Below are 17,310 nucleotides of genomic sequence, written 5' to 3' on the forward strand. Positions count from 1 at the left end.
CTCAGGATTGTTGCTAGCAGTGTTCATTTTAACACAGTTCTTTTTTATTTAAACTTTTTGTCTTTTGAAGAAAGTCCTCGACCCTCTTTATATTAGGTGTCTCTAACTATTATGTGGTTAAGTTATTTGATACAATGTACTTATTATGTACATAATTTTGTGTTTACATTTAAAGTACCTGCATTTAATTACATCGGTAGTTACACTGTTAACCTCACCCCTAACCTTACCCCAAGTGTTTCACAAGCAAGTTTTTCTTCTTATGATGTTTATTGGCGGTTGGCAGTCCAGCACAATAGGTGGCGGTAATGCACGAAAACATGTGGAATATCCCAAGAAAGTCTTTTAGTGGAGTCAAATGGCATCTGAAGATGATAAAATTGGCAAAAATTTAATCGAAAAGAGGTTGCGTTATATAGGATTAAATCCTAAACTGAGTGCACTTTAAAGGTACCTTACCCTCTGGAGTTTACTTGTACACAAATAAGTTTAATAATTGAGGTCCAACAAACATGTAGAATGCAGTTCCACTCCCATTAATGGTTTGAAATGTATATTCGTGATTGTGGTGGGGTTGCGTGGCCGGCTTGTGAATAGAGAGCAAGATCAGGAGATGAGAATGGTAAGTATCATCACCTGTCATTGATTGTATCTAACAGCTGTTTGCCATTGCAGTGAGAGTGGAGATGGATTTAAGAGCAATTCAGACACCAGTGTGGGAGAGAGAGTAGCACACATGCATGCTGAGAGACTGTGTTTTGAGTTTGCTGAAGAGCGAATTTGAGTGTTAAAAATAAAAAAGTTTTGAGTTGGATTTCGCTGTCTCCCGCCTCCTCCTTTGTTGAAGAGCTATGAGCTTGTTAGATTGGTGCCAAAACTTGGAGGTTTCACAACTGGAGGAAGTGATCAAGATCCTTACCAACATCCACCAGTCGCAGCATCAGGCCTTCATCAAGCTGTGTGCGGAGCAGGAGCAGCTCTTCATCTCGATCCTCCAGACCTAAGCAGAGGACCAGCATGTGCACCAGAACTTGCTGCCACAACCCCGAACTCCACATCCTCCCCTCCCCATGTTCCACTGGTCAAGATGGGCCACCAAGATGATCTAGAGGCTTCCTGGAGCTCTTTGAGCAGACGGCGGGGACATGTGGTTGACAAAGCACCGAGTGGTCGTCTCCGCTTGATCCCGCTGTTATCCGGGGAGGCCCAACTCGTGGCTCAGCAACCACCAGTGCAGAACCTCCTGATTTATGTGGATTTGAAGAAAGGCATCTTGCAATGGGTTGGCTGGTCTCCAGAGCAACAGCATCAACGATTTTCGTTCGCTGTCCCTTGGCGAGCGCGCACGCCCTTTGGCTTCGCCCAGCAACTCCGAGATGCATTCCAGAGATGGTTGCTAGCAGAGCGGTGTGACGTCTGGACTTATATCGGCCTTGTGGTACTGGAGCTGTTCATCACTCGACTTTCAATAGGGACAGTGTAGTGGGTCCAGTCATATTGCCCGGCATCGCTCCAAATGGCCATCAATCTGACAGAGGACCACACTGTGGCATAATAGGGAGCCGGCGAGTCCCAAAACCTCTCACTCATAGGTTGATGAACCCGCTGGCGCGGGCGGGAAGTCTGGGCCAGACTGCTGGGGCTGCGGAGAGCCCAGATATTTGCGGGACCAATGCCCGGTGATGTAGTTGGGGACATTGGTTCGGATCCCCGACATGCCGTAGGCCGCCCCTGAACGAGCTGGGGCGTATCGCATAGCTGTGAGTATTAATGGGGTACATACCTGGCCTTGGTGTATTCGGGTAGTAGCCAAACCTCCATCCATTAATGCCTGGTTCAAGACGAAGCTTTGGGTGCAAGTCACCGAGTGAAGGTCAGGTGTGAGCATGGTGATATACATGATTATCCTGTAGTAACCATCACGATTCAATTCCAGGAACAAAAGCATTGTGTCGAGGCTGTGATTAGTCCCTGTCTCACCCATCCGCTAATTTTGGCTTTGAATTGGCCAGCGTTTACAACTCTATTGAGGAAAATATGTGCGAATGGGTCCTGTAACAAAGCGTCTTGGTGTGGGGTTTGCGATGCGCTGGCTGGGGAGATGGAACCGGGGCCAGATACTTCAGCTCCGCATCAGGATGACGTAAGGAAGGGGGAAGATTCGGCATCCCCAGCCCTTAGAGGATTCCTCGCCGGGAATTTTCACTATTCACAATGCTATTCCTGACAGCATGCCGTGAATGTCAGCTGGTGAATCCCCCGGCCACCCCAAGAGCGCCCTTGTGGCAGCTTTGGTCATGGTCCCCTTTGAAAGAATTGGCATGGACCTTGATAACGCCGCATAATTTTGTGTTAGTTCTGGTGGACTAGTCCAGTGCCTCTATTCAACATTTCAATACGTCTGTGTTGCGAAGGCATTCTTCAGAATCATCTCCCAATTTGGGATTCCAAAAGAAATCCTCACTGATCAAGGCACTTCTTTCATGTCACGCACACTATGCAAGCTGTACGAAGTATTGGGTATTAAAATGATTGCAACGGTTTAATCAAACTCTGAAAAACATAATTTGTAAGTTCGTGCACGAAGAGGCTCAGAATTGGGATAAGTGGCTTGAACCCCTGTTATTGCTATTCGAGAAGTCACGCAAGACTCCACGGGGTTCTCCCCATTTAAATTTTTGTATGGGCATAAGCCTCGCAGTGTCTTAGATGTTGTGAGGGAAAATTGGGAGGAGGGACCTTCAAACAGCAAAAACTTTATGTTATACGTAGGAGATCAATTCCTTGTATTACTACCCACTTCAAGCTCTAAATTACTTGCAAAATGGCAAGGGCCTTTTGAGGTCACACAGCGAGTCTGGGAAGTCGATTATGAGGTTAAACTAATGGATAGGGGCGGAGCATGGCAAATTTACCACCTATGGTAAATATACCACGCCGATGGTGGTTCTGGAGAGAGAGGAGCTCGGGCCAGAGGTGAACTTACTGGACAAACATCACTGGACTAAAGCACTGTATTAGTGTAACATTTTTCTTAATACATTAATGTAATCATTTCAACGCCGTAACTCTGGTATCATCTATTTATCAGAGTTTCCCACTGGTAAATACAAATTTGCTTAGTCATTCCTGTGCTCAAAACTTGTAATTACAATATTTCCGACTCCACTTAACGATGGTCAATAGTGAAGGGCTTGGGAGGGACTGTGCAAGTTCTTGTGGTGCTATCAGCCAGTCGATGTTGTCTGGATGTAATTTTCCTGTGTCTTCAGAGTTATAAGTCACATGACATTTACTGCTCGGGTGATTGGCCAACTGAGCAACTGCTATTGATATTAATTGTAATGCCAACAAACAGCTTTATCCAGTTAATATAAACCTCTTTGGACTGAGCATCAAGAAGCAGCTCTATGTAGCAGCTCTATATCATCACTGAAAGCCTGGTGTAGCTGTCAGAAGGAGCTGCTGTCATTGATCCAGTTCTGAACCACTTGATCTCTATGAACCAATGAACATTTCAGCACCTTGAACTCTAAGCTCACAAATCCTTATTAGCGTCAATCAGTCATCCATCTGTCTGCTGTTCTACATGAGCTCTGCTAGCATAAGCTGCCTGACTACAATATCTGTCAGTGTCAGACAGTTTCCCATCCTCCAGTTTAACCTGGTTTGCCTTGAGTCATATGGCTTTGTAGCAGTTGGCTTATTGTTGCCAGAATTAGGTTCACTGTAGTGTTATTTAAAGTCCTGAAATAAGTCTCTTAGCAGAATATTCAGGGACAGTGCATCAGCTTTCATCTTCAGACCCACACGAACTGATGAACATTTATAGATTATAATTATGGTATTGGGGTGTGTGGTGTGGGGGCGTGGTCGAGCATTCATCCGGAGAGAGAGAGAAAGCTGTAAGGGTGCATATACCTGAGCCAGATAATGACTAACACCTGTTTCTAATTGCAGTAAGCTTGGAGAGAGCAGTATAAAAGGAACCATGCCAGCGGCAAGCTGGGAGAAGGGCTGACTGTCTGAAAAGACTGTGTTGTGTTGAGCTAATGTGTGTGAGAAACTGAAAAGCAATTTTGAGTTTGTCAATTAAAACGTTACGTTTGAGTGGAAGAATCCAGTTTCCATGTGTCATCCTTTCCCTCCCCACTTGAAGTTCTTTACTGGGTGGTATTTATTTTCAAACAGTAAACTACAGTAATATCAACAGTAAACATAAAAGAAAAAAACAGGTTTATAATTATAAATATTTCTTATTAAATGATTATAGATTGGCCATCATATCTGTTATTGGCCATAAAATTATTATCAGTTTTGGCCATTATTTTTTGGGGGCGTACTGCAATCCTTTAAATATTTATTTATTAAATATGTTACAGGACACTTTTTTTGGTTGTGATAATAGAGAGACCTGCTGTTTCAATTATTTCTTCACACATTAATACAGTTTTTAGCAGGGCTTCTATTTTGGATGTGTGACAGACAAAACCTGACAGTTTCTTTTAGCAATAGAGTTAAGAGTGAGTTTTCATCTCAGGTGCTGCTGGCTTGGAGAGTGTACAGTGCTCTGCAATGCAATTCGCTTGATAAAAACTCTCTTTCTCTCTCTCTCTCTCTCTCTCTTTATTCTCTCTAAAGAACCGTATTTGCTACTGCAGCTGCCGCCCACCCACACACAACCCCGCATTCACTCTACATTGCACACACATGCAGCTCACACACTCACCCACACAGTCACACCATAGCTAGAAATAATATATTGTTCTAATAACTTTGCATTAAGGTTTAATTCATTTTATATTTATTGGATATTCAAATCACGCACACACTTATGCAAGATTTCAACACATGACACATTGAATAGCCCTCAACTTTATCTATCATCAAGTGGAATGTGAATCATGCAGACAATAAAATAGATCTGTTTACTGAGGAGGTGATTACAAGAGGCTAGTTGGCAAGAATAGTAATTACTTCATTTGAAATTAACAGTAGATCTATATCAGCTCTTTAGACCAGAGGTCAACCGATTAATCGTTTTTTTGCAGATTAATAGGCACCAATAACTGCTTTTGGAACTATCCATACTGTTGTGTGCTCAAATAAATCTGAAAACAGTATCTGCAGGATTCCTTCCCTTCCTCGTCCACTTAACAACCCCTTTGAGTGCCAAAACTATTGCTGAATTAATTTTGACATACTGATGTCAGTATGTAGAATCTAGGATTTGGTAAAAATCTTGTAGGTGAACATAAGATTGAAGACCAACCATTTGAATTTGAGGAATCCACCAGTGGAGGTCATCTCTGAAGCGTTCCTTCAGTCATTTAACAGATTGTTGAATCTCTCCATTTTTTCTTCCACCACAGTTTGTGTGCCATGAATACAAATCTCTTCCACTGAATTCCAGAAGAACTCTAGTGCTCATATCAAACCCCATAGAGACACAGTCAGTGTATTTGTTAGATCTGATTTTGTGCTTTTGTACCATTGTTTTTGTGTGTGTGTGTGTGTGTGTGTGTGTGTGTGTGTGTGTGTGTGTGTGTGTGTGTGTGTGTGTGTGTGTGTGTACTGTGCCTATGTGTACTCTAAGGACAAAATTGTCCCCAAAAGTGAGCTTAATCAGAATAAACTTCCCTTTGGGGACGTTCTCAATTGGAAAAACATTCTTAAAGCAAATACTGTTTTTATGATTAAACCAGATTTCACAAACCAGCACTGTAGCCTATGCAGTATTCACATCCTGTATTTTGGTATAGGCGCTTATTGATCGTGAAAGGAGGCAGTACTTACATGTTATTAGGTTCATTTTATCTTTCACAATCAATAAGCGCTTATACCAAAATAAAGGAAATATATTTCATAGTGAGTTCAAATCTCAACGCTGGCATTGTTGCTCTGACGTGAATCATGAATGCAGCTTCACGATTGTGGTAACAAAGTGGATAGTCACAGTCTACTGGCAGATTAATATTGTGGAGGATGATACGTTGATTGATTACTGCCATGGAGACAAAATTCTCTTAGGTGGTTACAAGAGTGGGGGATGTTGAGAAACGGATCGATAATCTGGAGTCATCGGTGAGGGAATTAGCTGCTAATCCGTTAGCGACCAAGGCGGATTAGGAGCTCGTCTGGGAGAAGATGGAGGACTTGGAGAATAGTAACAAGCTAAATAATGTCTGAATTGTTGGAATTCCTAAGGATGAAGAAGGTCGGGATATGGTAAAATTCCGCTCCGATAAAAGGCTCCGATCAATTCTGGCCAAATTTCTGAGATCATCCAAATAAAGATCTTGTGTTATGCGAGGAGTAAAGAAAGGCTTTCTTGGAAGAACCACAGCATTTTCTTGTTCCCAGACTTTGCAAATTCGACAAGAGAGAAACATGATCGATTCAAGGAATGCAAGAATCTTTTACATCAATGGAAGGTTGCTTTTGCACTGATGTTCCTGTCCAAATTGAGAATAGAGTTTTTACATGTCCCAAGCAAATCCTTCTACATGTTCTTTGTGTTTATTACGCATATTGGTTGGAGTTTGTTTTATAGATTATCTTCTGTTGTGTAATTCTGTTTTACAAAATTTGTATAGAAACATCGGACTTGAGCAATCCGATGGCAATGTTGTCACGGGGGCTCTCGTAGGCGTACATGGACTGTTTGAGTTTAGAGGGATGGATGCCGGTTGGCGCTGTCGTGTCTTTATAATTGTATTTTTTGCGCACAATCTATTTTTTCTAATATGTCAAATGTTAATATGAGTGGATTGTCCACGTGGAATGTGAATGGGTTGGGGCACCCCATAAAAAGAAGGAAAGTTATTTCTCTTTTTAAATGTAAGAAATATGATATAGTGTTCCTTCAAGAAACACATCTTTCCCTGCAGGAAATAAAATTAGTTATAAAATGAATAAAAATTGTTAATAACAAAAACAAATATTGTGGAGCATGAGAGTTTAATAGATTTAATGCGCATTGCAGTGAATATGCAGCCTATGGGAAAGATAGTTCTTTCAATTAGTCAACCTCCTGCTTACTCGAATTGGTGCTATTTTAGTGCATTTCTTGTGGTAGGCCTGGTTTGGAAAATGTTAATAAAGTATTACATATTGTTTTGTTTTCTTTCCTAAGATTGAAATAAATGCATTTTTGACAAAAAATAAGTATATATAGTGTCAAATTTCGATTTGCTATTAACTACAAAAAATTATCTGATTAATTGCGAATAAAAACATTTAATCAACTGACAGCACTAATATATATATATATATATATATATACACTCACCTAAAGGATTATTAGGAACACCATACTAATACTGTCTTTGACCCCCTTTCGCCTTCAGAACTGCCTTAATTCTACGTGGCATAGATTCAACAAGGTGCTGAAAGCATTCTTTAGAAATGTTGGCCCATATTGATAGGATAGCATCTTGCAGTTGATGGAGATTTGTGGGATGCACATCCAGGGCACGAGCTCCCGTTCCACCACATTCCAAAGATGCTCTATTGGGTTGAGATCTGGTGACTGTGGGGGCCATTTTAGTACAGTGAACTCATTGTCATGTTCAAGAAACCAATTTGAAATGATTCGAGCTTTGTGACATGGTGCATTATCCTGCTGGAAGTAGCCATCAGAGGATGGGTACATGGTGGCCATAAAGGGATGGACATGGTCAGAAACAATGCTCAGGTAGGCCGTGGCATTTAAACGATGCCCAATTGGCACTAAGGGGCCTAAAGTGTGCCAAGAAAACATCCCCCACACCATTACACCACCACCACCAGCCTGCACAGTGGTAACAAGGCATGATGGATCCATGTTCTCATTCTGTTTACGCCAAATTCTGACTCTACCATCTGAATGTCTCAACAGAAATCGAGACTCATCAGACCAGGCAACATTTTTCCAGTCTTCAACTGTCCAATTTTGGTGAGGTCTTGCAAATTGGAGCCTCTTTTTCCTATTTGTAGTGGAGATGAGTGGTACCCGGTGGGGTCTTCTGCTGTTGTAGCCCATTGTGCGTATTGTGGCTTCACAAATGCTTTGCTGCATACCTCAGTTGTAACGAGTGGTTATTTCAGGCAAAGTTCCTTTTCTGTCAGCTTGAATCAGTCGGCCCATTCTCCTCTGACCTCTAGCATCAACAAGGCATTTTCGCCCACAGGACTGCCGCATACTGGATGTTTTTCCCTTTTCACACCATTCTTTGTAAACCCTAGAAATGGTTGTGCGTGAAAACCCCAGTAACTGAGCAGATTGTGAAATACTGAGACCGGCCCGTCTGGCACCAACAACCATGCCACGCTCAAAATTGCTTAAATCACCTTTCTTTCCCATTCTGACATTCAGTTTGGAGTTCAGGAGATTGTCTTGACCAGGACCACACCCCTAAATGCATTGAAGCAACTGCCATGTGATTGGTTGATTAGATAATTGCATTAATGAGAAATTGAACAGTTGTTCCTAATAATCCTTTAGGTGAGTGTGTATATATATATATATATATACCAATAATACCACATATGTCGCGTTTCCACTATTGGGCCAGTGTGAGACAGTGCTATCAACTGGACACCTATGGCCAATAGCCTTGGTCCTCGAGCCACGAGACCAAAATGTATCTTTATTCCCACCATCGGGTAAACAACCCGATGGTGGGAATAAATTCACTGCATTTAATACACTGCCCTGGTGCCAACTGGGCTCAACCCCCAGTTAGCCTTTTTGGCCCAATGGTAATCGGCGGGTCAAAGGTGCTTGGCCGTTCACTCAGGGAAGCACCATGGAGGCACGACGAAACCCCGGAAGTGACAGTGGGAACGCAACTGGCACACACTTGCACGCCCTCATTTGGCCCGATAGTGGAAACGTGGCTAATGTGCGTCGTTCAGCTGCCAGCCAAACCTGTCAATCAAATCCGAGCGTCAGCACAAACAGGTAGCTCTGCTCGCTTGCCCGCTGCAAGATACGCACACACCCCAACCTGACATTTCCTTCTCCCCGCTGTTCACACACGCACTGTTACCATGGAGATGCCGTGTAAAGGCATGTGGTGATGATGGAGGGGGCACTGTGCTCGCAAGGTGTATCCATTAGCCCTCAGTGCAATTCAAGCTGGTCTCCCAAACTGTGCATTATGGTGTTTAGCTGGTTTGTTGATCTAAGCTTCTCTCCCAGCCTAGTCAGGCTGGTCTGTTATCTGGTTTTTGAGGGGTTTGGGGCACTAATGATCAGTTGCGGTGGCCAATATATATGTGTCAACAGAAAACAGCTGAAACGTCCACAAAATTCCTATAAACCATCTAAACAAACGAGCTTGGCCAGTCTAGCTCAACAATCTAAGACCAGCAAGCCAGTTCGAGCTGGTTTAAAAAAACAATTTTTTGTAGTGATAGTGAGTACCCCTCTAAAACCATTAAAATAGATTAGCCAGACTTGCTGAAAAGTTCCTAAATGTCCCCAAAACAGACCTTAGGCTGGTTCCCTATACCAGTTAAGCCAGCAAACCCAGCAGGTGATATTAAATGAACTTGAGCACAACATGAATTCACAGCCCTTCCATGCCCTCTTCTGTTTAAAATATCACACAAATATGATATGCTTTCCATGTCTGGGGTGCCCTTTTGTTTTGCGCAAATGAGAAGACATACTGACAGGGTCTCACTCAGAGGTCAGTCAGTTAGAAATAAGAGATGTGGTTATCTTGAGTGGATTGGAAAGGGAGCCCCAGTGGAGTATGTCTTTAACTCAGCTCAAACGAAATCCTGTTTACAAAGAACCTTTCTAATGTCTCTGTGCAATTCTTTAGCAGTCACGGCTGGTATGTCTCATCAACAGTTTATAGCCTCACATGTTTTTAGGCCAAAGACTGGTTTGATTTTTTTATTTTTTTCCTTGTAAATTATCCATTTTCATTTTTGTAAATTACTCCTTTAATTGTTGAGCAGTCAGAGCTGAGGCCTAGCAGTTAGTGCTCATTCTCCAGACATGTGTAGAAATGGTGCTCACAGGAGATGCAGGTTCAAATCTAACCGGCGTCATGTCCCGATTCCATTTCTTCTGCAATATCAAGTTGTGGGTGGTTTCTCTGTTTTGGAAACTGTTACGACAGAAGAACAGATCTTCATCCTAAGCTAAATAATGAAATCACAGCACACACACTATGACCATTAACACAGCATTTTTCAGACAGCAAAATGCTGTGATAATGTGTAAATTATATGTGTAATCAGCTTTAACAAAAATCCAGACTCTTATGTAACAGACTTCTGTTTTCTCCCCGCAATAAGACTTAGGAGTGTCACTGCTCATGTGGAGAAAAATCAGATCCACTCGAGCGAGAGAAATCACTGACTGAACAGTGCTACTGGAGTAGCAGTATAACTGGTGTATGTCACAGCAAATCTTTCCATCTAACTGTGTTAATGCATGTGTGATGTGACAGAAAAGCTGTGCTGTGGCATTTCAAACTACCTGTTCAGCTCAAGTCAAACTCACATTTACCATGGAAGGTCAGACACTTTTGCTGTCAGAAAAATGTGCAGCGCTAAGGAATGTGCTACTGCCTATAAAGTCATGTTGATGTTTTGTTCATCAGCTTTTTGGGGGAATTCAACATAACAATGCACTGTAAAAAAAAAAAAATGTTTTTGTTTCAACTTAAAAGTGTTTGTGCTGCCTTAAAAAACATTTGTTGTGCCTATTTTACTTAAATCAGTAAAACTTGTTAAATGAGCTTAATGTCTTTTTTATTAAACTTGACTTTAAAGGGGTCATGACATGGGTTTTTTTATTGTATTATTATGTTCCCTTAGGTGCAATTATAGTATTAATATATTTTTTTTTAAGAAAAACTTTTAAAATCTAGTGATTTATGACCTTTTCCCACCCTGTTTCTCATCCTCTGATTCAAACAGTCTGTTTTGGGGGCGTTTTCCATTTAAGACTTCAGTGTTAACGCCCACTGTTATGATTGGCTAACGTCAGTGCCTATGTATCAATTATTGACGCCCCCAGCCAGAACAATATGCAAGTAAACTAAGTAAAAACACTGTGATTATTCATAATGAATGAAATTGCGCTTTAAAAAGTAGTTTAAAGTTTAAAATAGATTACTTACAGTTTGCGTCGTCGTTGTTCCCAGAATAGTCGGCACGGACTTATCTTTGAGCAACAGTTTTCTGGCAAAGCCAGCATCATATTGAGATTTGTTCTCAAAACAGTCATCCTTAAAATGTACAGAACAAACGCTTAAGTTAACACTGCCGTGACTGGAACGTCCGCAAAAAATAAACTGCATCCATTTTTCCCTGACGTCTGGATCTTTCGGCAGCTTATTCAGAGGTTTTGTTTGACCACAGCCAGGAACAGCACATCTGTGTGGCATCGTAATTTTCCTGTGCACAAGTAGTCTCTGTCAGAGCTCGCTGTCCATCGACTGAACACTTGTGAGGCGACGGCGATACTGAAATGAGCGTAGTTGTCTTGGCGCTGGAGGCGGTCATATGCAAACGCTGTTACGCCACTTCTAACCGACACGTCACTTCTAACCATGAATCCAGAACGAGCTGTATTTTGAGCTTGATTAAATAAATGATTCGTTTAGAATGGGGAGGACGTCTTAAAATATTAAACTTGCAGGACGTTTTAATGATACAAAGACCTCTTATATACCAAAAGATCAAGGCAAATTTGGTTTCTCATGTCATGACCCCTTTAAATCGAACTTTTTAAACAATTCAAACTGAATATAGAAGTTTAATTATATTTTCATTTAATATTATTGATAAAAATTCACTATAAAATCGAATTAGTTGACCTTAGATTTTTTTAAGGCAATCTGTTTTTTTATTTATTTTTTTTAAGTAAACACACAAGTAAACTGAACATATTTTTTTAAGTAACATTATCTACAAGTAAACTTTTGTTTTTCCTCCTCTTTTCTCCCCAATTTAGACTGGCCAATTCCCAATGTGCTATTAGTCCTCGTGGTGGCGTAATGACACGCCTCACTCCGGATGGCGGAGGACAAATCTCAGTTGCCTCCACGTCTGAGACCTGCAATCTGTGCATCTTATCACTTGGCTTGTTGAGCGCGTTACCGCGGAGATGTAGCGTGCGTAGAGGCTTCACGCTATTCTCTGCGTTATCCTTGAACATCTCACCACGCGCCCCACCAAGAGCGAGAACCATAATATAGCGACTGCGAGGAGGTTACCCCATTCGACTCTACCCTTCCTAGCAACCGGACCAATTTGGTTGCTCAGGAGCACGCCCTGGATTCGAACTCAGGACTCCAGGGTGGTAAATGAATTATACACAGAAAATGAACAATGGTCTTGTTTAAAAACTACATGGCCACTAAACAGCAAAAAAACATTTGAATTAATTACAGTAGATTAAGATAGATTAGATAAAATAATAAAATTACATTATTGTTGTTAGATTAGCTAAAAGTAGATTAGGTCTTCAATATAAGGGGCAATCTTGGAACAAAATCTTGTTTTGGATATTGGGGATTGAGTCGTTGACAAAAAATGTTGATAAAAATTAGAAATCGTTTACAAATCTTGCTTGAAACACACGTTTCAGGGTCGTAGAAATATACATTTTATCCAATTTGGTTTCATCAATTTTTGAAAACATTTATAGAATTTTCTACAAAAAAAGTTATTAATGACTTTAAAAATAAAATAGTAAATTATATTAAAACACTCTCCTTGCACCTTGAATACTTAAGAGTGTACACAACATAATCATTAATAATAAAAACAAGGGGGAAAATATTTTTTACAATTATCATAAATTTTTTTCGAAAGTTACTCCAAAGGTCTTTTCATAAAAATATTGAACAGAATATTTAAACAGTCTTTAGGGTCTGTTTTTTTGTTTTGTTTGTTTGTTTGTCTTGTCACATGAAAATAAAATAACAACCTGCATGTTGGTTACACCACATGACTTTGATTTGGTGGACAAAAGTTTTTCAAATATTAATAATATTTTGAAGCAAAATAGTTTTTGCTGCTTTTTCAGAAATAGTTATTAAAGGTTATTCTATGTATTGCTCATGCCAACATTTATTTTTTCAAGAATTTCAACTTGTAATTAGTTTTTTTTTATTTTCAGTCTCCGGATGGTTGTTCCACATGACATTTTTTACGTTAAACCCCAGAAAAAATATTAGAATGGCTTTGATCTCAGTAATTGAAAACATATTAATCATAGAAGAGGTGTAAATTTGTTTGACACAAGAAAAACAAGAAATTATTTGTGTAATTTGCATTTTTTTTAATTTTTATAATTATGTATTTAATGCATATTTATTTTAATGCATGTTTAATATTTGAATAACTTAACAGATCCAGACCAAAAAAAAATGTGCATCACATTACTGACCCAAAGGGCTACAAAGACCAGTAATGAATTAACAATAGTCTGTGCTTAAAAAAAAAACCATTTAACTACAGACAGATCAACGTGATCACACATTAAGTCACCATTTTGTTTCCGAAAGTTCCGGTACCCTAGGATGGCGACAATATGCCAACTCACTGACAGGCTTCATCTCCCATCAGACATGTTTGCATCGGCTCAAGCGTGTGTTTCCCTCCTTTGTGGTGCGACCCGATTCGTATTGTGTCAGCTGCATGGGAGACCCCGGTTCGTATCCCATGTTAAATTCAGCAAGAATTCGCGTTTGCATAATCAATGGCGACCCCGGTTCGAAGGTTGCGTTTTTTCCCACTAACATCACTGAAAAAAGCTTGCTTCACAACTCCCTTTGGCACATTTCACTCGCAAAATGGAGATCACGTTTGCCCATACGCCCAACAAAATTTACCACTTTGGCCACTGGGGGCAGTGTTTAAAATTTCGATCAGCACAGACTGCGAATCTTTGCTAAAAAAAAAAAACTAAAAAAACGTCATCCTATTCTTTCTGATTTTAATGTGAGATCAGGTGCGGCCCTGGAATTAAATCCGTATGAGGTACAATCCAGTGAGCAATGTTGTGAGAAGCACTCATCTTGTATTGCAATGTTTTCCTAACTGTAATGATTCATCAAAAGACGTTTACCCACTATACAGCATTTCCTTTCACTTGGGTTTGCTTTTAGCCAAGCATGATCAATATCCTCTTAGTGTCTTATCTGTCTTTGCAAACAAGGTTCTTAATAAGAGGGACAGGTTTTAATTTGTGGTTGAGATGGGAGAGTTAATTGTACCCAGAGGTAATGATGACGGTTGTGGAGGTAACACGCTGTTTTTGCTTATTTAATTTAATGGATAAATTGAGGCCGATGTCAAGAGCTCATGAAGAGGATGTTATTAGATGCAGTAGGAATTCACACCTCCCGTGGGAGTGTTGGGATAAAGGGGTTGACAGGTTCAATCCCTCATTTAATTAACCAGTATGTAGTTTATAGTGGTCAGAAACCCACTTGGCCTAAGAAATTCTGGAAAGATATTTGCAGTAGCAGTTTATAGGAGGGTAAAGGACTCATATTTTGTCATAAGCTTTAAAGGGATAGTTCACCCAAAAATACAAATTCTCAAATTATGTACAAAATACAAATTATGCTCATGCCAACCCAGATCTGTATGTCTTTCTTTCTCTGCTGAACACAAACGAAGAATTATAGAAGAAGATTTCAGCTCTGTAGGTCCATACAGTGCAAGTGAATGGTGGCCAAAACTTTGAAGATCCAAAAAGCACATAAAGGTAATCCATAAGGCTCCAGTGGTATAATCATTTCTTCAGAAGTGATATGATGTATGGATGAGAAACAGATCAATATTCAAGTCCTTTTTTACTATAAATCTCCACTTTCACAAGCTTCTTCTTTTGTTTTTGTGGATTTGTGTTATTTGTGCATATCGCCACCTACTGGGCAGGGAGGAGAATTTATAGTAAAAATGACTTAAATATTGATCTGTTTCTCACCCACAATTATCGTATAGCTTCTGAAGATTTGTATTTAACCACGAGAGTTGTATGAATTACTTTTATGCTTTTGTGCTGCCTTTATGAGAAGATCCAAAATAATATAATGTTGAGACTGAAAAGATGGGCCCCCAAGCAAGAGCAGGAGCTGTTGTCCTATCTCAGGAAAGATTATCTCTAATTGGGTTGAGCAATAGGGGACCGATACTGCTGTTTCCAGGGCAACAACTTAAAGAGAGTGATGACTAACTGCCAACAAAGAGAGTGATGATTGTCAATATATGTATTCATGAATAGGGCTTGTGTCAGCAATTTGGGCTTAGGGGTCTCTCTATTGATTTGCTGTTTGCAGAGCGCCCACCTAGCCATGATTGACACGCTGATGATGGCGTACACGGTGGAGACTGTGAGTGTGGAGAAAGTGATGGCCTGCATGCAACAATACTCCACCGACGACCCAGATGGAGATGTCCCCTATGACACGGAGGATGCTGTCACCAGCTGGATGAATAAGGTATACACATCTCCCACTGTTTATATAGAACCTCCATTTCAAAACCATCAGTTGTAAGATTTGGGTTCAGAATTATAAAATTATTTTCTGGAGTTTATTGGATGTTGGATGTTTGCTGTTTGCTGTAGCCTGTATAAGTTGCTTCAAAATCTTCTTCAGCAGCTTAGTCCTTAGACACCTATTAGATTATAAATAGATTTCCTCATTGGCTGTGAAGGGGCATCCCTACAGGGCCTGGACATTTTCCATTCCCTTACACTGCAGGTCAGCTGTTCAATCAGCCTAAATCAAAGCACAACCGTAATGTACACACATATGCTAAACAGACAGTGAACAAACCATTAGGAACTGCAAGGAAAATGTTTGTGTATCTTTTGTTTTATTCCTACCCCAACCAAATTTAATGGTAAATAGCACCTATATTTGTGTGTATGTATATATATATATATATATATATAAGTGACATTATTGAAGTGTATCTTTTAAGATGCATACAGATGCATTCTATACATGCTCCTTGTAATAGATATAATTTGTTTTACTCCATCATTCAAGGTGAACGAATACTTGAAGGAAATTATAATGCAGGAGCAAAGGAGGAGTGAGGACCAAAGTGCAGAGCCTGTTGAGAATCCAAAGGTAAGTGTGCAAACTCCCAGTTTGTGGTACATGTACAGATTATCCTAATACTAATTATTTAAAACTCATAGAATCAGTATTCAAAATGTAATCCAGTCCTGTTTTATTCTTTGTCTAGTATACAGAACGCATATTTACTTAAAGACAAAACATTTCTTGATTCACAGTGTCATCATATACTGAAATGTGGTACTGGGCTATATAACGAGATATCTAAATATGATATATATATATAATATATATATATATATATATATATATATATATAAATATTAAATATAATGGAGTGTAGCTTGATGTGGGAAAAAATCATAATTTAAAGCATTTTAGCATAAGGCTGCAACAACATATTCAGGTCTGAATACTTTCTGAATGCACTGTATATATATATTCATTTCACCCCACACTTCCTGTAGCACTTGCCATAGATGTGGCTGTCTTGTCGGGCACTTCTCACACACCTTACAGTCTAGCTGATCCCAAAAAAGCTCAATGGTGTTAAGATCCAAAACACTCTTTGCCAATTATCTGTTGTCCAATGTCTGTTTCTTTTCCCACTCTAACCTTTTATTTTTTATTTTCTGTTTCAAAAGTGGCTTTTTCTTTGCAATTCTTCCCATAAGCCCTGCACCCCTGAGTCTTCTCTTTACTGTTGTACATGAAACTGGTGTTGAGCGGGTAGAATTCAATGAAGCTGTCAGCTGAGGACATGTGAGGCGTCTATTTCTCAAACTAGAGACTCTGATGTATTTATCCTCTTGTTTAGTTGTACATCTCATTAACAAACAAAATAGCTTTCAACTGTGTTTGATATGGCAAAACAAACATGATTTTCTAGGTCCAAATTAGTAATTTAGCATGATTACTCAAGGATAAGGTGTTGGAGTGATGGCTGTTGGAAATGGGGCCTGTCTAGATTTGATCAAAAATAAAATAAAATTCAAATAGTGATTGTGCTGTTTTTGACATCAGTAATGCAGACTATATTTTGTGATCAGTTGAATGGCACTTGGGTGAATAGAAGTACCAATTTCTTTCCATAAAAGCAAAATCTGTACATTATTCCAAACTTTTGGCCACCAGAGTATACTGGATGTATGTATGTATGTATGTATATATATTTCAACTCAACAGTCTCAAGATTCAATATATATCGATGTATTTTGTATTATTTCTTTATCTTTTTTTTTTCAAAATATTTAAAGCA

At 39.8% G+C, this 17,310-nt stretch overlaps 1 protein-coding gene across 2 annotated transcripts in view; it reads left to right on the plus strand.

Annotated features, from left to right (window-relative positions):
• Window positions 1-17,310, plus strand: part of LOC127641501 (calmodulin-regulated spectrin-associated protein 2-like) — a 48,110-nt gene that overhangs the window by 7,827 nt on the left and 22,973 nt on the right. For both annotated transcript variants that reach the window (XM_052124540.1, XM_052124541.1), the window contains exons 3-4: window positions 15,303-15,464; window positions 16,020-16,103. In XM_052124540.1, the coding sequence (XP_051980500.1) occupies window positions 15,303-15,464; window positions 16,020-16,103 (246 nt within the window). The remainder of the gene's footprint in view (window positions 1-15,302; window positions 15,465-16,019; window positions 16,104-17,310) is intronic.

The sequence above is a fragment of the Xyrauchen texanus genome, chromosome 50, assembly GCF_025860055.1.
Source record: "Xyrauchen texanus isolate HMW12.3.18 chromosome 50, RBS_HiC_50CHRs, whole genome shotgun sequence".
Taxonomy (NCBI): domain Eukaryota; kingdom Metazoa; phylum Chordata; class Actinopteri; order Cypriniformes; family Catostomidae; genus Xyrauchen; species Xyrauchen texanus.